Source organism: Pseudorca crassidens, chromosome 10 (genome assembly GCF_039906515.1).
Source record: "Pseudorca crassidens isolate mPseCra1 chromosome 10, mPseCra1.hap1, whole genome shotgun sequence".
In the NCBI taxonomy this organism is placed as follows: domain Eukaryota; kingdom Metazoa; phylum Chordata; class Mammalia; order Artiodactyla; family Delphinidae; genus Pseudorca; species Pseudorca crassidens.
The window spans coordinates 3,595,831-3,609,929 of record NC_090305.1 but is presented as its reverse complement, the minus strand read 5'-3'; the positions used below and the strand labels follow the sequence as shown (position 1 = coordinate 3,609,929).

The 14,099-nt window shown below is 44.1% G+C and overlaps 1 protein-coding gene and 1 long non-coding RNA gene across 8 annotated transcripts in view; both read right to left on the bottom strand.

The window, feature by feature from the left end:
- The window catches only part of FARS2 (phenylalanyl-tRNA synthetase 2, mitochondrial), a 474,195-nt gene that overhangs the window by 372,534 nt on the left and 87,562 nt on the right, over positions 1-14,099 (bottom strand). For all 7 annotated transcript variants that reach the window (XM_067751902.1, XM_067751901.1, XM_067751900.1 and 4 more), the window contains exon 4: positions 173-332. In XM_067751902.1, the coding sequence (XP_067608003.1) occupies positions 173-332 (160 nt within the window). The remainder of the gene's footprint in view (positions 1-172; positions 333-14,099) is intronic.
- LOC137231520 (uncharacterized) lies at positions 9,183-13,336 on the bottom strand. Its single transcript, XR_010946637.1, has 3 exons — positions 12,473-13,336; positions 11,602-12,280; positions 9,183-9,922 (listed from the first exon to the last, which is right to left on the bottom strand). It is a non-coding gene; the product is annotated as an uncharacterized lncRNA (long non-coding RNA).

Genomic DNA, 14,099 nt, shown 5'->3' with positions numbered 1-14,099 from the left:
GCTCCTCAAACGGAATGAACCGGGAAATCCATAAGTTCTACCTCACTAAGGACCTAAACCATTAAGCCACAACTGAGAGCAAGAAGTCTAGACACAGGAGGCTTAATGATTTCAGGAAGATGGTAACTGTTGAATATTTAAGCCCCCAAAGACAAAGGCATTTAGTACCTACCATCTCCAAAAAGATGTGTCATAAGCCTGGTAAGTGTTTGCTTAAGGTCAAACTCTACAAGCTTCGTGGCCTCCAGGGTATGTGTCTCCTGTTTATGGGCAGAGCGAGAACTCTGTTCGAAAAGCTGCAGGTTTTCTCCATCCTTTACGCCAGCAAATAACTGTGAACCAAGAGGAATAATATAAATAAATAAAAAGAGCATCGTGACCAGAGTCTGTATCAAAAGACATAATGTGGAAACAAAACCCAGGAAGTCTTAAGAGTCAATGAACATACTGATGTTAACATTCATTTGGTATCAACTTTGAACAAAGCACTAGGCTACATGTAATGGAGAGTCTTTAGGAAATTAAAAGACACCATTCTGATCTTTGCTCATCTCTCCATTTTCCTTTTGCACTAACTTCTTTGCAGTCATTTCCTCACAAGACACATTATTCTCCATGCTAGTGCAAATACCAGTGAATCGGGTTTTCACTGTCCTTAAAGTGTGACCTGAGACTGGGTAAGAAAGCACAGTCTAGGAACGAAGTCCTATGAAGCCCTCCTAAACTGGAAGTGTGCTGGACTTTGCTACCCTGTAATTCCAAAGGTCAGGACAAGGCCTGAAATGTGTTTCTGCCATTTGCTATCCAGTAAACTCCAAAAAGTGATATGGGAGCTAAGCTTCAGGTAACGGTTTGAAAGATGAGAATGATAAATTAAGAGACTTCATGATAATTAAATAAAAGAATGCATGAAGGGCATGGAGTACCTGGCACGTTGCAATAGCTAATACACTGTCCTCTCTGTCATCACAATCACCATTACTAATCACAGCTGTCATCAGTCTGAAGCTGCTTAAGCACAAAAATAAAGTGTTCCGTCTTTAACAACAAAGCAGGTCTTTACCTGCTGGGTGAGTGACTCAACGTGGAGAACTGACCAAATCAATCTATCATTCTTTCCACCCAAAGTCCCATGAAATCAAAAATTATTTTAATCAAAGAATGAAACAATTGCTGTTTCAAAGTAATAACGGGCTGGATAATTAGAACCAAATCTCCTGATAAAGCTACTAAAAACTACAAAAATTCTTAAAAGCATCAAAGAAGTAACACAATAGAGAGGATTTACTACACAAAACTCTGTGAGGAAGCACAAAGCCAGAAAAAAGCCCGACACAAAGCCAGAGAGAAATACTGAGACTCTCTGCCTTTCCCAACTTCAACTGAACGCTGAACATCGCTTGTGACAGCTTATCAATAAAAGGGAGGCCGGATTGGAAGCCCACAGTGTCTGACCAAGTTGGGATGCTAGATAAGTGCTCTGAAGGATGTATCCTCATGGTAAGAATGAATACAAAAGTGACTACTTCTTATAAAGACTTCCAGCCAGGTGTCACCTTACCTGGGTAACAGAGAGAACTTCAGGCTGTGGAAATGGACTAAGGCAACCCCAGAATGCTGGTTCCTCTAAGTGCTCAGCAGAATCAAACACAAATCTTTCCACAAAAGATTCTACTTCCCAAGGTCTCAAATCATTCCTATGAGAGCTAAAGACAATGCAGCTGCCAGAGTCTACGTCTTTCAATATTTCCTCTAAAAATAACTTGGAACAACAACAACAGAACATCAAACTACTAAACACCCTGCCCTCAGAAGGAAACAGAACAGTGACCCAACTTCAAATAATTGTATGTAAAGAAGAAGGAAGGAAGAAAGGAAGGAAGCAAAGCTAACTGCCATAGAGAAAGAGTGCTATTGTACTCCCAGCCTGCTTTTTTCGTTTGGGGTAATTAAGGACAAGCTGAGAAAAACTGAGGGTAAGAGAGAAGAAGGGAACCAGTGAGGAACTAGGTTGATCTAAAATCACCACCAGAAGGAATAAGTGTGAACATCCTAAGAGTATCCTAGCAGATCTGATGAGGGACTACAGAAAAGGGACTTAAATGTATGCCCAATTTGAAGCTACAGTTTTCAAAAGGCATGGTTGCAATGGAAGAGAAAGGGGCAAAAGAAAGTAAGATATTTTTTGGCCATTGGGTAGGGAGGAGTAAAAGAAGCAAAAGAGAAAATTTAGGGTTGTACAAAATAAAACAAACCTAAAAAATTAGAGGATTTACAAAACTATTCCCCATCTTCCACTAAACAAACAAAAAGATTCCATTAAAGACTCTGCACTTTGCTACACTAACAGAAGAGGGCACCAGAGAACTACAAAATCTAAACAACCAACAGCCCACAAAAAGGAACAAAAAAAAAATTCAACAGAACTATAGAAAATTATCACAAAGAATTAAAAAATTCACTCAAAACAGCTCAAATGATGAAAATCTAATCTTCTTCCCCCAAAAAAGAAAATCAAGAAGCAGAAGAAAAGTGTAAGATGATACTTGCAAACTAAATTAAATCTGCTCAAACAAGCATTTGGGAATATTGCTTGGGCCAGAAATGTAAATGTTAAGAACAAAAATGAATGAAAAACAGAAAACTGTGAACTGAGGAAAGAAAGAGAAGGAAAAAAATCGTCTCAGAACTTAAGTTTAAGTTACAAGATATGCAAGGAATAATGGACTCAAAGATTTAGCAAGAAGAATTGAAGAAAAGCAGGAAAACAACTAAGAAAAGGACAATGAGATAAAGAAAGAAGAATCAGAGAGAAAATGGTGGAAATGGAAGACAGGCAAAGAAGAAATAACATTTATATAACTGGAGTCAGTGAAAGAGGAAAAACAAAACAGCGGAGGAGAAATAATGCGCACCATGTAAAATGGATACCTGAAGAACCGAATATAAGACATATCCTAGTAGAACTATTAGACTTCAAAGATGAAAAGAAAAAATACTCAAGACCTCCAAGCAAAAAGATCAAACAACTTAGAAAGGCAAACCCACTGGACTAGCATCAGACTCTTCAAAAACAACATACAAAAAAGGCAACAATGACCTCACATTTTCAAACTCAGAAAAAAAAAAAAATGGACCAAGAATTTTATACCCAGCAACGCTGGCCTTTCAGTACCAAGTCTATAGAAAAAGCTTTAAACATACAAGAGCACAGGGAATTTCACATGAATGAGCCCTTTTGAAGGATCCACCAAAGCATGGGCTTTACTCAAGCAACAGATAACTGGGAAAATTTCAACCCCCCCCCCCCAAAAAAACTGATGGATAACACATTAATACATGAAATTGCAGATCTGAGACTAAAACAAAGCCAGATATTAAGTTGGAAGATTAAAATATAATTCTTATATATCATGACAAAGTAGAAATAATATAACCAAAAAATCGAAAAAAGAGAGAGTGAAAGTGGAATAAACTCATTGGTTTAAGGGCCAAAAATTCAATAGAAAAATGAGAGAAATACATGAACAGACAATTCACCAAATATATATATATATATATGAAAATGACCCTTAAACCTATGAAAATGTATTCAAACAGAGAAATGCATATTAAAACAACACTGACATTATTTTTAAACTGTTGTACTGGTAGAAATTAAAAAGCACGACAACATTCTTTCGTTGAGGCTTGGGAAAAGATGTACTCTCATATACACTGTTGACGGAAGTGAAAATGGGTAGAACCCCTTTGGAGGTAAATTTGTCAATATCCAACAAAACTACATTTGCAATTCACCTCCTGACCTAGTTCTTCTACTTCTGGCTATTCACCCTGAATACACCTCCAGAATTAATATATACGTAATAAGGTTTTCACTGTAGCATTGTTTATAATTGCGAAGTACTGGAAACAAAGAAATGTCCAGACGAAAGAGAGATGTTAAATAAACTGTGGTCTACCCATACAATGGAGTACTTAAGAGACCTAATAAAAAATGAGGATGACGTCTCCGAAGTGATATGTAATGATTCTAAGCTACATGAAAAAAGCAAAGTGCAAAGATCATATATTATATGCTACTTTTTCGAAACTTATTGTGGTACTTTTCATGTAAGAAAGAAGGGAAAATAATAAAATATACATGAACCTGCTCATTCGTATAAAACAAAAATAAACAAACTTCATAGAAATGATGAATCAGAAATGAAAGAGATTCACTGCCTACCAGAAAGTGGGTGGTAGCAGACTGCAGAATGAAAAGAATTGGGGAATAGGATGGAGTAAAAAGAGGAGGTGGTGGGAAGGGGGCAAAGAGAGGAGGGACACTCTTCTAAGTAGACTTTTTGTATAGTTCTGACTTGCGGAATCACATTAAAATTTTATGTACTCAAAAACTTTAAAAAATAATTAAAGTCCACCCAGATGTGGTGAAAACTCAAAATGGAATGGGATCAGCAACAATAGAGCCAATTCTACTCTAAACAATGAGATAGCCGCATGGAAGAGAGTGGAGAAGAAAAGAATTAAGAAAGCAAATTTGAAAAACAGCATTTTAACTGGATATTCTGAGGTTAAAGACAAAATAATCACAGCAAGTACTGTACACTGGATAGTAAACTTTGTTCTGCAGAGGTATGTGTTCACTTTTCTGAAACTACCTTATGTTCATTCAAGAACTGATCAAGTAAGTAAATATATTGTGGGTAAAGGGAACCAGGTTTCTCACAGTCACTGTCAAAGAAAATGGGGAGGGGCTAGAATAAGCCACGTGGTAGTGACTTGGAATTGGAGGCACCCATATGAATTCATGTTTCTAAATACATATACAGATATAGAAACAGAAGTAGGTGTGCATATATTGCCCACTCCTGTCCTTTGAGGGGGACCTAGAAGTGGTGACATCCCAATAGCAATAGCTGTACTCAGGTCTGGGCTTCTAAATACCATTTTTTATTTAAAAAAAAAAAAAAAGCAGGGCTCCTTAGAGAAATGAATGACTTTCAGGGCTGGGCCAGAGAAAATATAAGATGAACGTGGGACATCATTTGGGGCCAAAAAATGATGAGAACATGTCAAAGGACACTGAAGACTCCTTGAAGAGGCTCCCAATGGCCAAATCTGGGTCAATTTGAGCAACAAAACAAATAATTTTAGTAATGGACCCTAACCCACAAAATAAAGAAATATCCACATGAAACCACGCTAATATAAATGATTACCTTCTCCCATATACATTTATTCAATTAAAGATCGTCGTTAAAGTAAAATTCTAAAAAATAATTTTAAAAGGAATGATGGATAAAGAAAACAACCATCTGACAAACACCAGAGTAGTGATCATTTCAGACAATAATTAGCAATGGATGATAAAGATACTGGGGCAAAATATGATGAGAAAGATGACATCATCTCAAAGTATCTTCCCCCAGGTAGTACAGCTTAGGACAATGCTAAGTAAAAGAAGTCAGTCATTTGAAGACTACTTTTTAAAAACGAGTATCTACAGTATTTACAATACATAGGTATAACCAAAAAATACCCATAACGTATACTGAAGACTAAAGTTTGGAAAACTCTGAAAGAAGGAAAAGCAGTAATTCATAACACCCTCAACACAAAACAGCACAGGAGAATAAAACCATGTACACAAGTCAGCTCTTATTTCTAGAGGAAATGTAACATTGGAGCTAGAAGGGACTTGAAGAGAGCAGCCCAGCCAACCCCAAATAAGGAAATGAACTGCAGAGAGGCGAAGACCCAGAGAAGCTAAGATCACTTAGCCAATTAGTCCCCACGCTGGGAATAAATCACTCATCTCAGCCTTGGTTCCAGGGCCCTTAAAGTGGCTGCCTCTCACTTAGCTTTCTGTTTGAGAGACATCCGCTGGTGATAAAATTAAATTAGATTTCCATTAACTGCACACATTAGGCTGTGTCATTTGCTTCTCCACTAGGATTTCTTCTATTTCTCTGACATTTTCTTACGTGTCCTTGCAGAAACCTCAACGACCCAGAAGACGAATTCCACCCCCACTGGAACAGCTTGCAGAAGCCAGGGCAGGTAGTTCGCAAATGAGAAAAGAACAGGTGCGGGAAATTAATTCTAATCAGGCTTCAGAATAAAAATAGATTGCAAAAGCCAATTCAATTTAAAATTCAGAAAGCCAAAAGGATTTTTCAAAATGGCCCAGATTTTAACCACACATTTAAAAGCAAATAAAAAGTCAAATGGTCAGAAGAATAACACATCCATGCAAAATCCTATGAGCGGGCAAGTATAAATGGGGCTTGGATGACAGCACAACTTCAAGCAGTTATTTAGGGCTGGTCTGTGGTTCCCAAAGCAGCCATTTTTCTATTCAGCCATTTAGAATTGTCCATTGATCACTGGTTTAATCCATATCGTCCACCTTGCATATTAATGCTAAACAACCCCTCCCCCTCCCTCGCCGCCTCTCTCCGAGTTTCCGTGCAGATGCAACAACCCTGTAACTGACTTCGCCGCAGCTGCTGCCTGGACTACTATTGGCTAACAGTAGCTATTGCTGCCTTCCTGAGAGCTTCCCTTACTTACTCTAGGGCTTCACTTCATCCTCACCACCCTTATTCTCTCCCCATTTCTCAGGTAGGGAACTTGAGGCTTACAGAAGTTAAGTAACTGACCATTGCTGCACAGCAAGTGATGAAGCCTGAATTCAAACCAAACTCTGATTTGTGACCCCATCCTCCAGGCTCCGTGGTTATTTCCACGACAGCATATACATGATCATCTCTTCAGCTTTGGTGTAAAAAGGATCCATGGTCAGATGGATGCGATTAAGAACTGGACAGAAAACATGAGGAGAGAGGAGAAGCCTGGAAGCCTGGCCCCGCACACTGACGCTGCTGCAGCACCCTCCACAAAACACTGACGGTTTATCCCAGGCAAGCCATATATTACTGCACAAGGGCCAAGAAATCCCTCAAAGCATGAAAATTAGGGTCTGCCTTTCGAACGCCTTCATATGTGCCAGTGCGTCAGTGTGAACAGTAACTTGAGGGGGACTGCACTAGAACAAACGTTAGCTACGACAGTGTTGCACCAGTAACAGGAAGGGTCTGCGTGGTGGAGGCCACGTGGAGCTCAAGGGCACTATCGGGTGTAGGGAGGCTGGTGACGCTTGGGTCCCTATCAGGACACCAGTGCTTGACGCAGGTTTTCTCAGCCCTGTCCTCCTTATCCAAGGAAGGAAGAGAACCAAAGGAAAACAGCAAGCGAAATGAGGAAAATAACCCCTTTGAGAGCTAGACAAAGAAATAATCCTAATGCAGGTGAGAAAGGGGAAGAAATGCTGCTCAAACCCAAAAGTGGTTCAGAAGGAAAAACCCTCTGGAAGGAAAAGACATGGGTCTGTGATGCTGTTGTTCATTTTATAAAACTCTGAAGGATGACAGAGCACAGAATAATCAAAATAAAACCTGAATTCAAGGAGTCCCTACGTGGCTGCGGATGCACGAGAGCACACGTTCGTTGCATCTTAACTTGACCTTAATGCTGATGAAATAATCCCAGCTCTTCTGCCTGAGATGCTTGGGCTCAGGCAGCAGGTTGGGGGGCCGGCCCAATGCCACAGAGAAAGAACCAGGCTCATCTTCTGAATAACCTCAACAAACTAAGGAAGTACGGGAACAGGAAGCTGGTAGCAGCATCAAGACAACATCTAGGAAGGTGAAAGAGAAACAGATACAATGCTTTCCAGTGACAAAGCACTTCTGCATTAGAACATTAGAACAAATACAATCAGGTCACTCCAACAGCATCTGAAATTTTAACCAGCTGGTCAGCCAGTCAGCCCCTACTTTACCACCAGTCTAGTTAATTCTACGTTCATTAAGTCAATCTTCGCCCGAGGTAAGAGAGCAAACGTCTAAAGCCCTAGGAGACAGACCACAACAGCATCCTTACCTGCACAACGTCAAATGCAAGTGCAGGAAACACGAGTAGTGAAGGGATCACCCAAGATAATGTTCACGGAAAAGTGTCACAGGTGATTCAGCCAAACAAAAGAGTGTGAAGTACACAGGCTGAATGAGGTGACAGCAGTGGACTCAGGCATTTTAATAAAGAGGAAGAGGGGAGAAGGAGGAGGACCGGGGGAGGAGGAAGAGATGGAGAAGCAGGACCATGAAAATCTCAACAGCCCCCAAAGGACATTCTGGCCTGCTCATGGGCTTTGTCTTGGAATGAAGCATTTCTGCAAGCTGCTGTTTAAAAACTGTTGGATTTGGCTGTATGACTCTATTTAGAAGGATCCGATTCAAAAGATTACCAGCTTAATTAGACGGGGAAAAAAAATAAAAAACAATAATCTCTGAGTAACAAGGAAAGAGAATCCTTTGGCACTTGAGGAGAGCGTAAGGGGTTCTTTGGGCGGGAAAATAACCGGGCTGCGAAGTGAAAACCTAAAGGTGCCACGAAATCCAAGAGCCGTCTGCATGACAAACAGGATTTCTTTTTGAAGGATTTTGAGACTTCCAGGTGCTGGAACGTGAGCGCCAGGAGAATTAAGTTCTACCTGGAGGAATGGCTCAGACCAGCAACTCCCGGCTGACAACAAAAAAAGGGACTTGGAGAGAAGGGAGGGGCTCATTTACAAGGTTTTCAGGAGGATTTCACTGCAGATCACATGATGCAAATGCTCTCCTCCTTCTTACTTACAAAATTACCAGCAAACTCCAAGTTGTTCCTGAATGACTGTTACAACTGTACTTTAGCAGGAACTAGAAGGGGATCCTAGGTCTGTGTTCGGCTGAGTGGGACGTGAGACCAGAGAGGGCACTAGTGAACACACACATAATTTTAACCAGAAGAGACTTTTTTATTTCAAACTGTATAGATTGTCAATTACAGGCCAGCATAAAATCAGTGCTATCTAGAGGCACAGAGGATAAAGGGCTGTTATCACTGGCGATGATACACCACCTTTTCACCGAAAGAAAAGAGTCTTTTCATTATTTATCGTCCATGCAACCATTTTTAAAAAAAGATTTCTGTCTAACAAACTGCATTTACTAGGTAATAACACTTTTTAAATAATATAACTGACATCAGGGTCATATTGACTTGATAAAATTCCAGGTGATATTTATTTTCCTCTGCAGCATTTTTCTTTTCTGCATCCATTGTATGATTTCTGCAGGAGATAAGAAACAGGGTTTAGGACAAAACAATCCCAAAAACACAGGGAGGGAGGCCATTCAAATTATTGGTTCGACTCAAGTTTCTGAATCACGAGTAAACAAGAGTTCCTCCCACTGTCAAAGGTAACTGAAAAGGCCATAGCAAGAAGGTTTGGAAATAAAGAAATAAAATATAGGTAATTCTTCAAAAATTGATTCACCCACTGTGACAAATATACCAGACTCATGCAAGACTTCACCAACAGGGGGACTGGGTGTGGGGTACACGCGAACTCTGCACCTACGTTGCAATTTTTCTGTAATCCGAGAGCTCTTCTAAAATTAAAACTTTATTACAAAATTGAATGTAGGGGATGTACACTCCTCTGACTGAGGCCAGCATGCTAAACGACACGAAAGCCCGAAGAGCAGCCTTTCACACCATCACTGCAGAGGAAGACAACCAGCACGATTTCTAGCCCGCTCAGGAGCAGCAGGACGGCTCTGGGGAGCAGGCAGGACCGCCAGGGTCAGGACCGCTGTCATGGTGCCCTGAACAGAGCAGAGGCTTCGTGCATTTCTTCTTGATGACGTGGTTCATTCAGAACCGCCTCTACAGGCACGTGCTGAGTCCAGAAGCAAACCCTGAAGTGCTGTTCTCTCCAGTGAACTTCAGCAAGCACTCAGCCACACATCTCCCTCCTGCAGAGGTCCTACACCCACACTGCGTCACCAGAGGAAAGGCTTTGCCTTCTTCCTTCCTGAGAAGAGAGAGGTCATCAGATAAGACCCCCACTTCCAGCCTCCCATTCCCGCCCCTAAATGCACCTGCCATGCAGCCATGCTGCAGTCCTTCAGGCCCACCTCCAATTAAAAAACAAAAACAAAACGTGCACCCTCTCCCGTCCAGCTCTAGGCGCTACTGACGCCCCTGCAATGACACCCTGTCCACACACTTCTCACTGAGAAATCCTCCCACGTCTCCTGCACCTCTAACCTCTCTTCTGGCTCCTTCTCCTTAGTAAACATGGTCAGTTCTTCTCTTTACACAACAGTCCACAAAAGAAACGAAACTGCCTCTCATCCCATCTCTTGCTACGACGACCCTTCCCCTCACAGTTAAGCTGGTCACTCTTCCTTGGTCCTCCTAACAGCCTCCCTTTCCTTCCTCTGCGTCACTAAACATTTCTATTCCGCGGGCCTCCTTTTCCGCTTGAACACGCCTTAGTCTGCCGACTACCCGAGATGAACGGGGCTGAAGCACCCACACGCGATGGAGCGTAAACCTGCATCTCCATCCCAGACGCGCACGCCCACACCTGCCCACCAGACATGTCCGTGTGCAAAGCCTCCACCTAAACATGTCCCAAAGTCCACTAACTCTCCTGACCCCCACTCCAAAACACTTCTCCCCGCGTGACCCTTAACTCTGGGAGTGGTACCCAGAAGGCAGCCCAAAAGAAATTTTCAGTGGCTTTTCCCTTTCTCTCACTTGCCCACACGCAGCCACCAAATCCAGTAAATCCCACATCACCCCTCAAGTTCACCCTTTCCTATCTGGCACCTGTGCCATTTCGTGGGCTTGCCCTGCATCGGTTCTTCGATGGTTATACATAATCCAGTCTCCTCAAATCCAGTCTTGCCCTACGCTGCTCCATTCCACAGGCGGCTATGCAGATTTCTCTAAAATGCCAAACTGAGTACATCCCTCTTATGCTTAAAAATTACTTAAGACTCCTCATTCTTTTTAAACTAATGCTCAGACTCCAAAAGTTTACGTCGAAGGCCCTTCAAGAACAGTTCATACCTCTCTCTCCAGCCTCCTCGCCCATCGCTCCTCCGAGCCCCAGCCACGCCACTAGACACGCTGCAGGGATTCATCACACTCTGAGTCTCCGTGCCTTCAAATCTGCTGCTCCCATTACCTGGAACACAGCGCCCCCTTCCCTGCCGGGATAACTTCAAATTCCTCTTGAAGATTCTTCGGTAAGCCTTCCACGATTACCCCAGGGATAAAGATTTCCTTCCTCTGTGCCCTGGCCATATCTCTTTCCCAGTGCCGACTGCGTGGTGTAGACCTTCTAGTTCATCTGTCTCTCTCCCTAGGCTGTCCACAAAGCAGTGGCACGTAGTCAGGATCTTACTTTATAACAGTCCTGTTTACGATGAGGTTCCTAAGAAAACATGGCATCCAATCTATATCCAGTTCAGCTCAACCCAAACCTGTCACTGAGCAGATCATCTCTGAGCCCCAGAGACAAGCCATTCACCTGGAGAGTGGCAGATAAAGCCTGGAACTCTGATGAATACAGCCTCATCTGTCTGGCAGGCCCACTGCTTATTAATTCTTGGCTCGCAGACAGAGAAATAAGTAAGAATCACTTCTAAAAATAAGCACATCCACATATCTTACCACAGGAACTCCCAAGCCTTCACGTACCCTGAATGCGGCAGGAGAAATTCAATTACGTTATTCAAATCCAACTAAAGCATTTCGGCAAATAGTAAGTATTCAAATCACTTCGGAGGAAGGATTGGGATGTCTCAGTGAGATGAACAGACGGACATATTAAAGGGATAGCAGACTCCTCCAAGTGGATTTCAGCTGCTAATTTCAGTTTTTAATTTCTTTAAACAACTAGGCCCTAAATGAAATCTTCTACGGCTCATTATTTGGGAAGGCCTGTGTTTGAAAGGGCCGCCTTGAGTACAGCTCCATCCTGGGGTCTCTGCGGGCAGTCCGTTCCTGGTTTAGCTAACTGATACTGCCTCCGTTTTGCCCTTGCCTGGATTTCTGGTGCTACGCCGCAGGCCGGTTAATCAAGGTGCAGAGCGGAGCGGCGAGGAGGCGCCTGCCGAGGCCGCGCTCCCCGGACAGCAGGGCGCATCTCTCCCGCTGCTCCCTCATCTCCCGGACGCCAGACTGGTGCCAGGGCGGTCATGGGAAGACGGGGCAGTCGACTTCCGTGACGAAAGCTGCTACACAAACACCCTGGAGGTTGAAAAGCTACTTCTGCCAGGCAGCTGAACGCGCGCTGGCTGCCGAGGGTGCTACAAAGACCGAAGCTCAAGTTCCAAGTGATTTCCGTCCAACCCTTCTCAGGAGCCCCACCCCAGACCTTCTCAGGAGCCCCACCCCAGACCTTCTCAGGAGCCCCACCCCAGACCTTCACAGGAGCCCCACCCCAGACCTTCTCAGGAGCCCCACCCCAGACCTTCACAGGAGCCCCACCCCAGACCTTCACAGGAGCCCCACCCCAGACCTTCACAGGAGCCCCACCCCAGACCTTCTCAGGAGCCCCACCCCAGACCTTCAGGCGCAAACTCAAACAGGTCCTCGCCGAGCGGCACGGTCTTTCCAAATCTCCCCTCACTCAAGCCTCCATGAGCGAAAACTCAGGTTGAATATATCACAGAGGCTGTTCAGTTCCTCAAGGACGCGTGTTCCCGAGAAGCCAGTGTCAGGAAGAGCCTGGGGACAGCAAGTTACACGCCTCCACGGGGCCGTTTCCCTGGCACGCGGGAGGCTGCTCCCTGCAGAAATGTCATGACCACCATCAGCGAGTGACCTCTGCCTCCTGGGTGTTCTGGACATCCAGCTGTTTGGCTCGCTTTTATTAACTCCGACCCATGATGAGGAGTGTGTTTTTCAGCACTTTTCTTCTCTTACGGGTTCTCCCAGGGGTACCAGTGGGAGAAGGATGTAGATTCGTACTCTGCCAAGCTCTGGTCTATACAGAGGACACATCAGAAACCTCAAAGCGGGGAACTTACACGAAGCCGCACGCGAACCACACGAGAGCTTAGAGGTCTGGATGTGTTGAGGCAAAAACCAACAGTGGTGACAACACCGCGTCCTGCGCAAACTGGTTCTCACGACAACCGCCATTTAACAGAGGAGGAAAGTTCGCCCATTCTGCCGCCGACTTTGAAATCGTGGTCTCTCATCACCCTCTGCCTAGGCCATGACGACAGATGACACAGAGAAAGAGACTGCATTTTCCTCTTCAGATGGCTGAACAGCTCGTTTGTGACATCAGTGGGTGAAGCATAACAGGACCAAGTGAGGCTCTGTCGAAATTCTGTCACCTCCTCTCAAGGAAGATGACAGAAGACACACTACTAACCAGTCCACGGAAAAGACAGCAGTGGCTTAAAAAAAAAACAGATCAGACCTAAAACGTAGGACCCACGAGGTCACTGATTCATGCTGATGATACACAGGTAGACGTACACTTAACCAGGCATCTATTTTTAAGATAACTATGGCAGGGGCGGGGGGGTGGGGAGTGGTTCTGACACTTGCTGAGCGTCTCCAGCTCATCAGCCACCAGCCAGGCTCTCCAGCCACACTCGGGAGTGGTCCTCGTGTCAACTAAGGAAACGGAGGCTCCAAGTGGCTGAAGACTCATCTCAGGCTGTGGACAGTGAGGTGCAGAGCCAGGACTGGACTCCCCGGAGCTGGTGTCATTTCCAGGGTGGCAGGCACTGCTCCCAGAAACATTTTCCGTAAATGATGCCAAGGCCCACAGCTGGCCTCCAAGAGCCAGGACCCAAAAGTTCACGTCCTTTACTCAGTCCCGATCGGCGAGAAGTGCACAGTTCCACACTTCCACACTGTCGTGTATGAATGAAGGCTACTTACTAGGAACTGACCAAGTGGTTTACGAGGACTGTCTAAAATGCGGCGTCTCTAGGACAAAGCTGCGGCGGCATCAGAATTGCCCAGGGGCTGGGTGCCCACTGCAGTCTGCTGCCCAGGACTGTGACGGGCCATGCTGTGTCCACTTATCGGGACCACGGGGTCCTCAGGTATCTGGTTGAACATTATTTCTGTATGTTTCCATGAGCGCGTTTCTAGATGAGATTAACATTTGAATCAGCTGACTGAGTACGGCAGAAGGCCCTTCCGATGTGAGTGGGCTTCACCCATCTGCT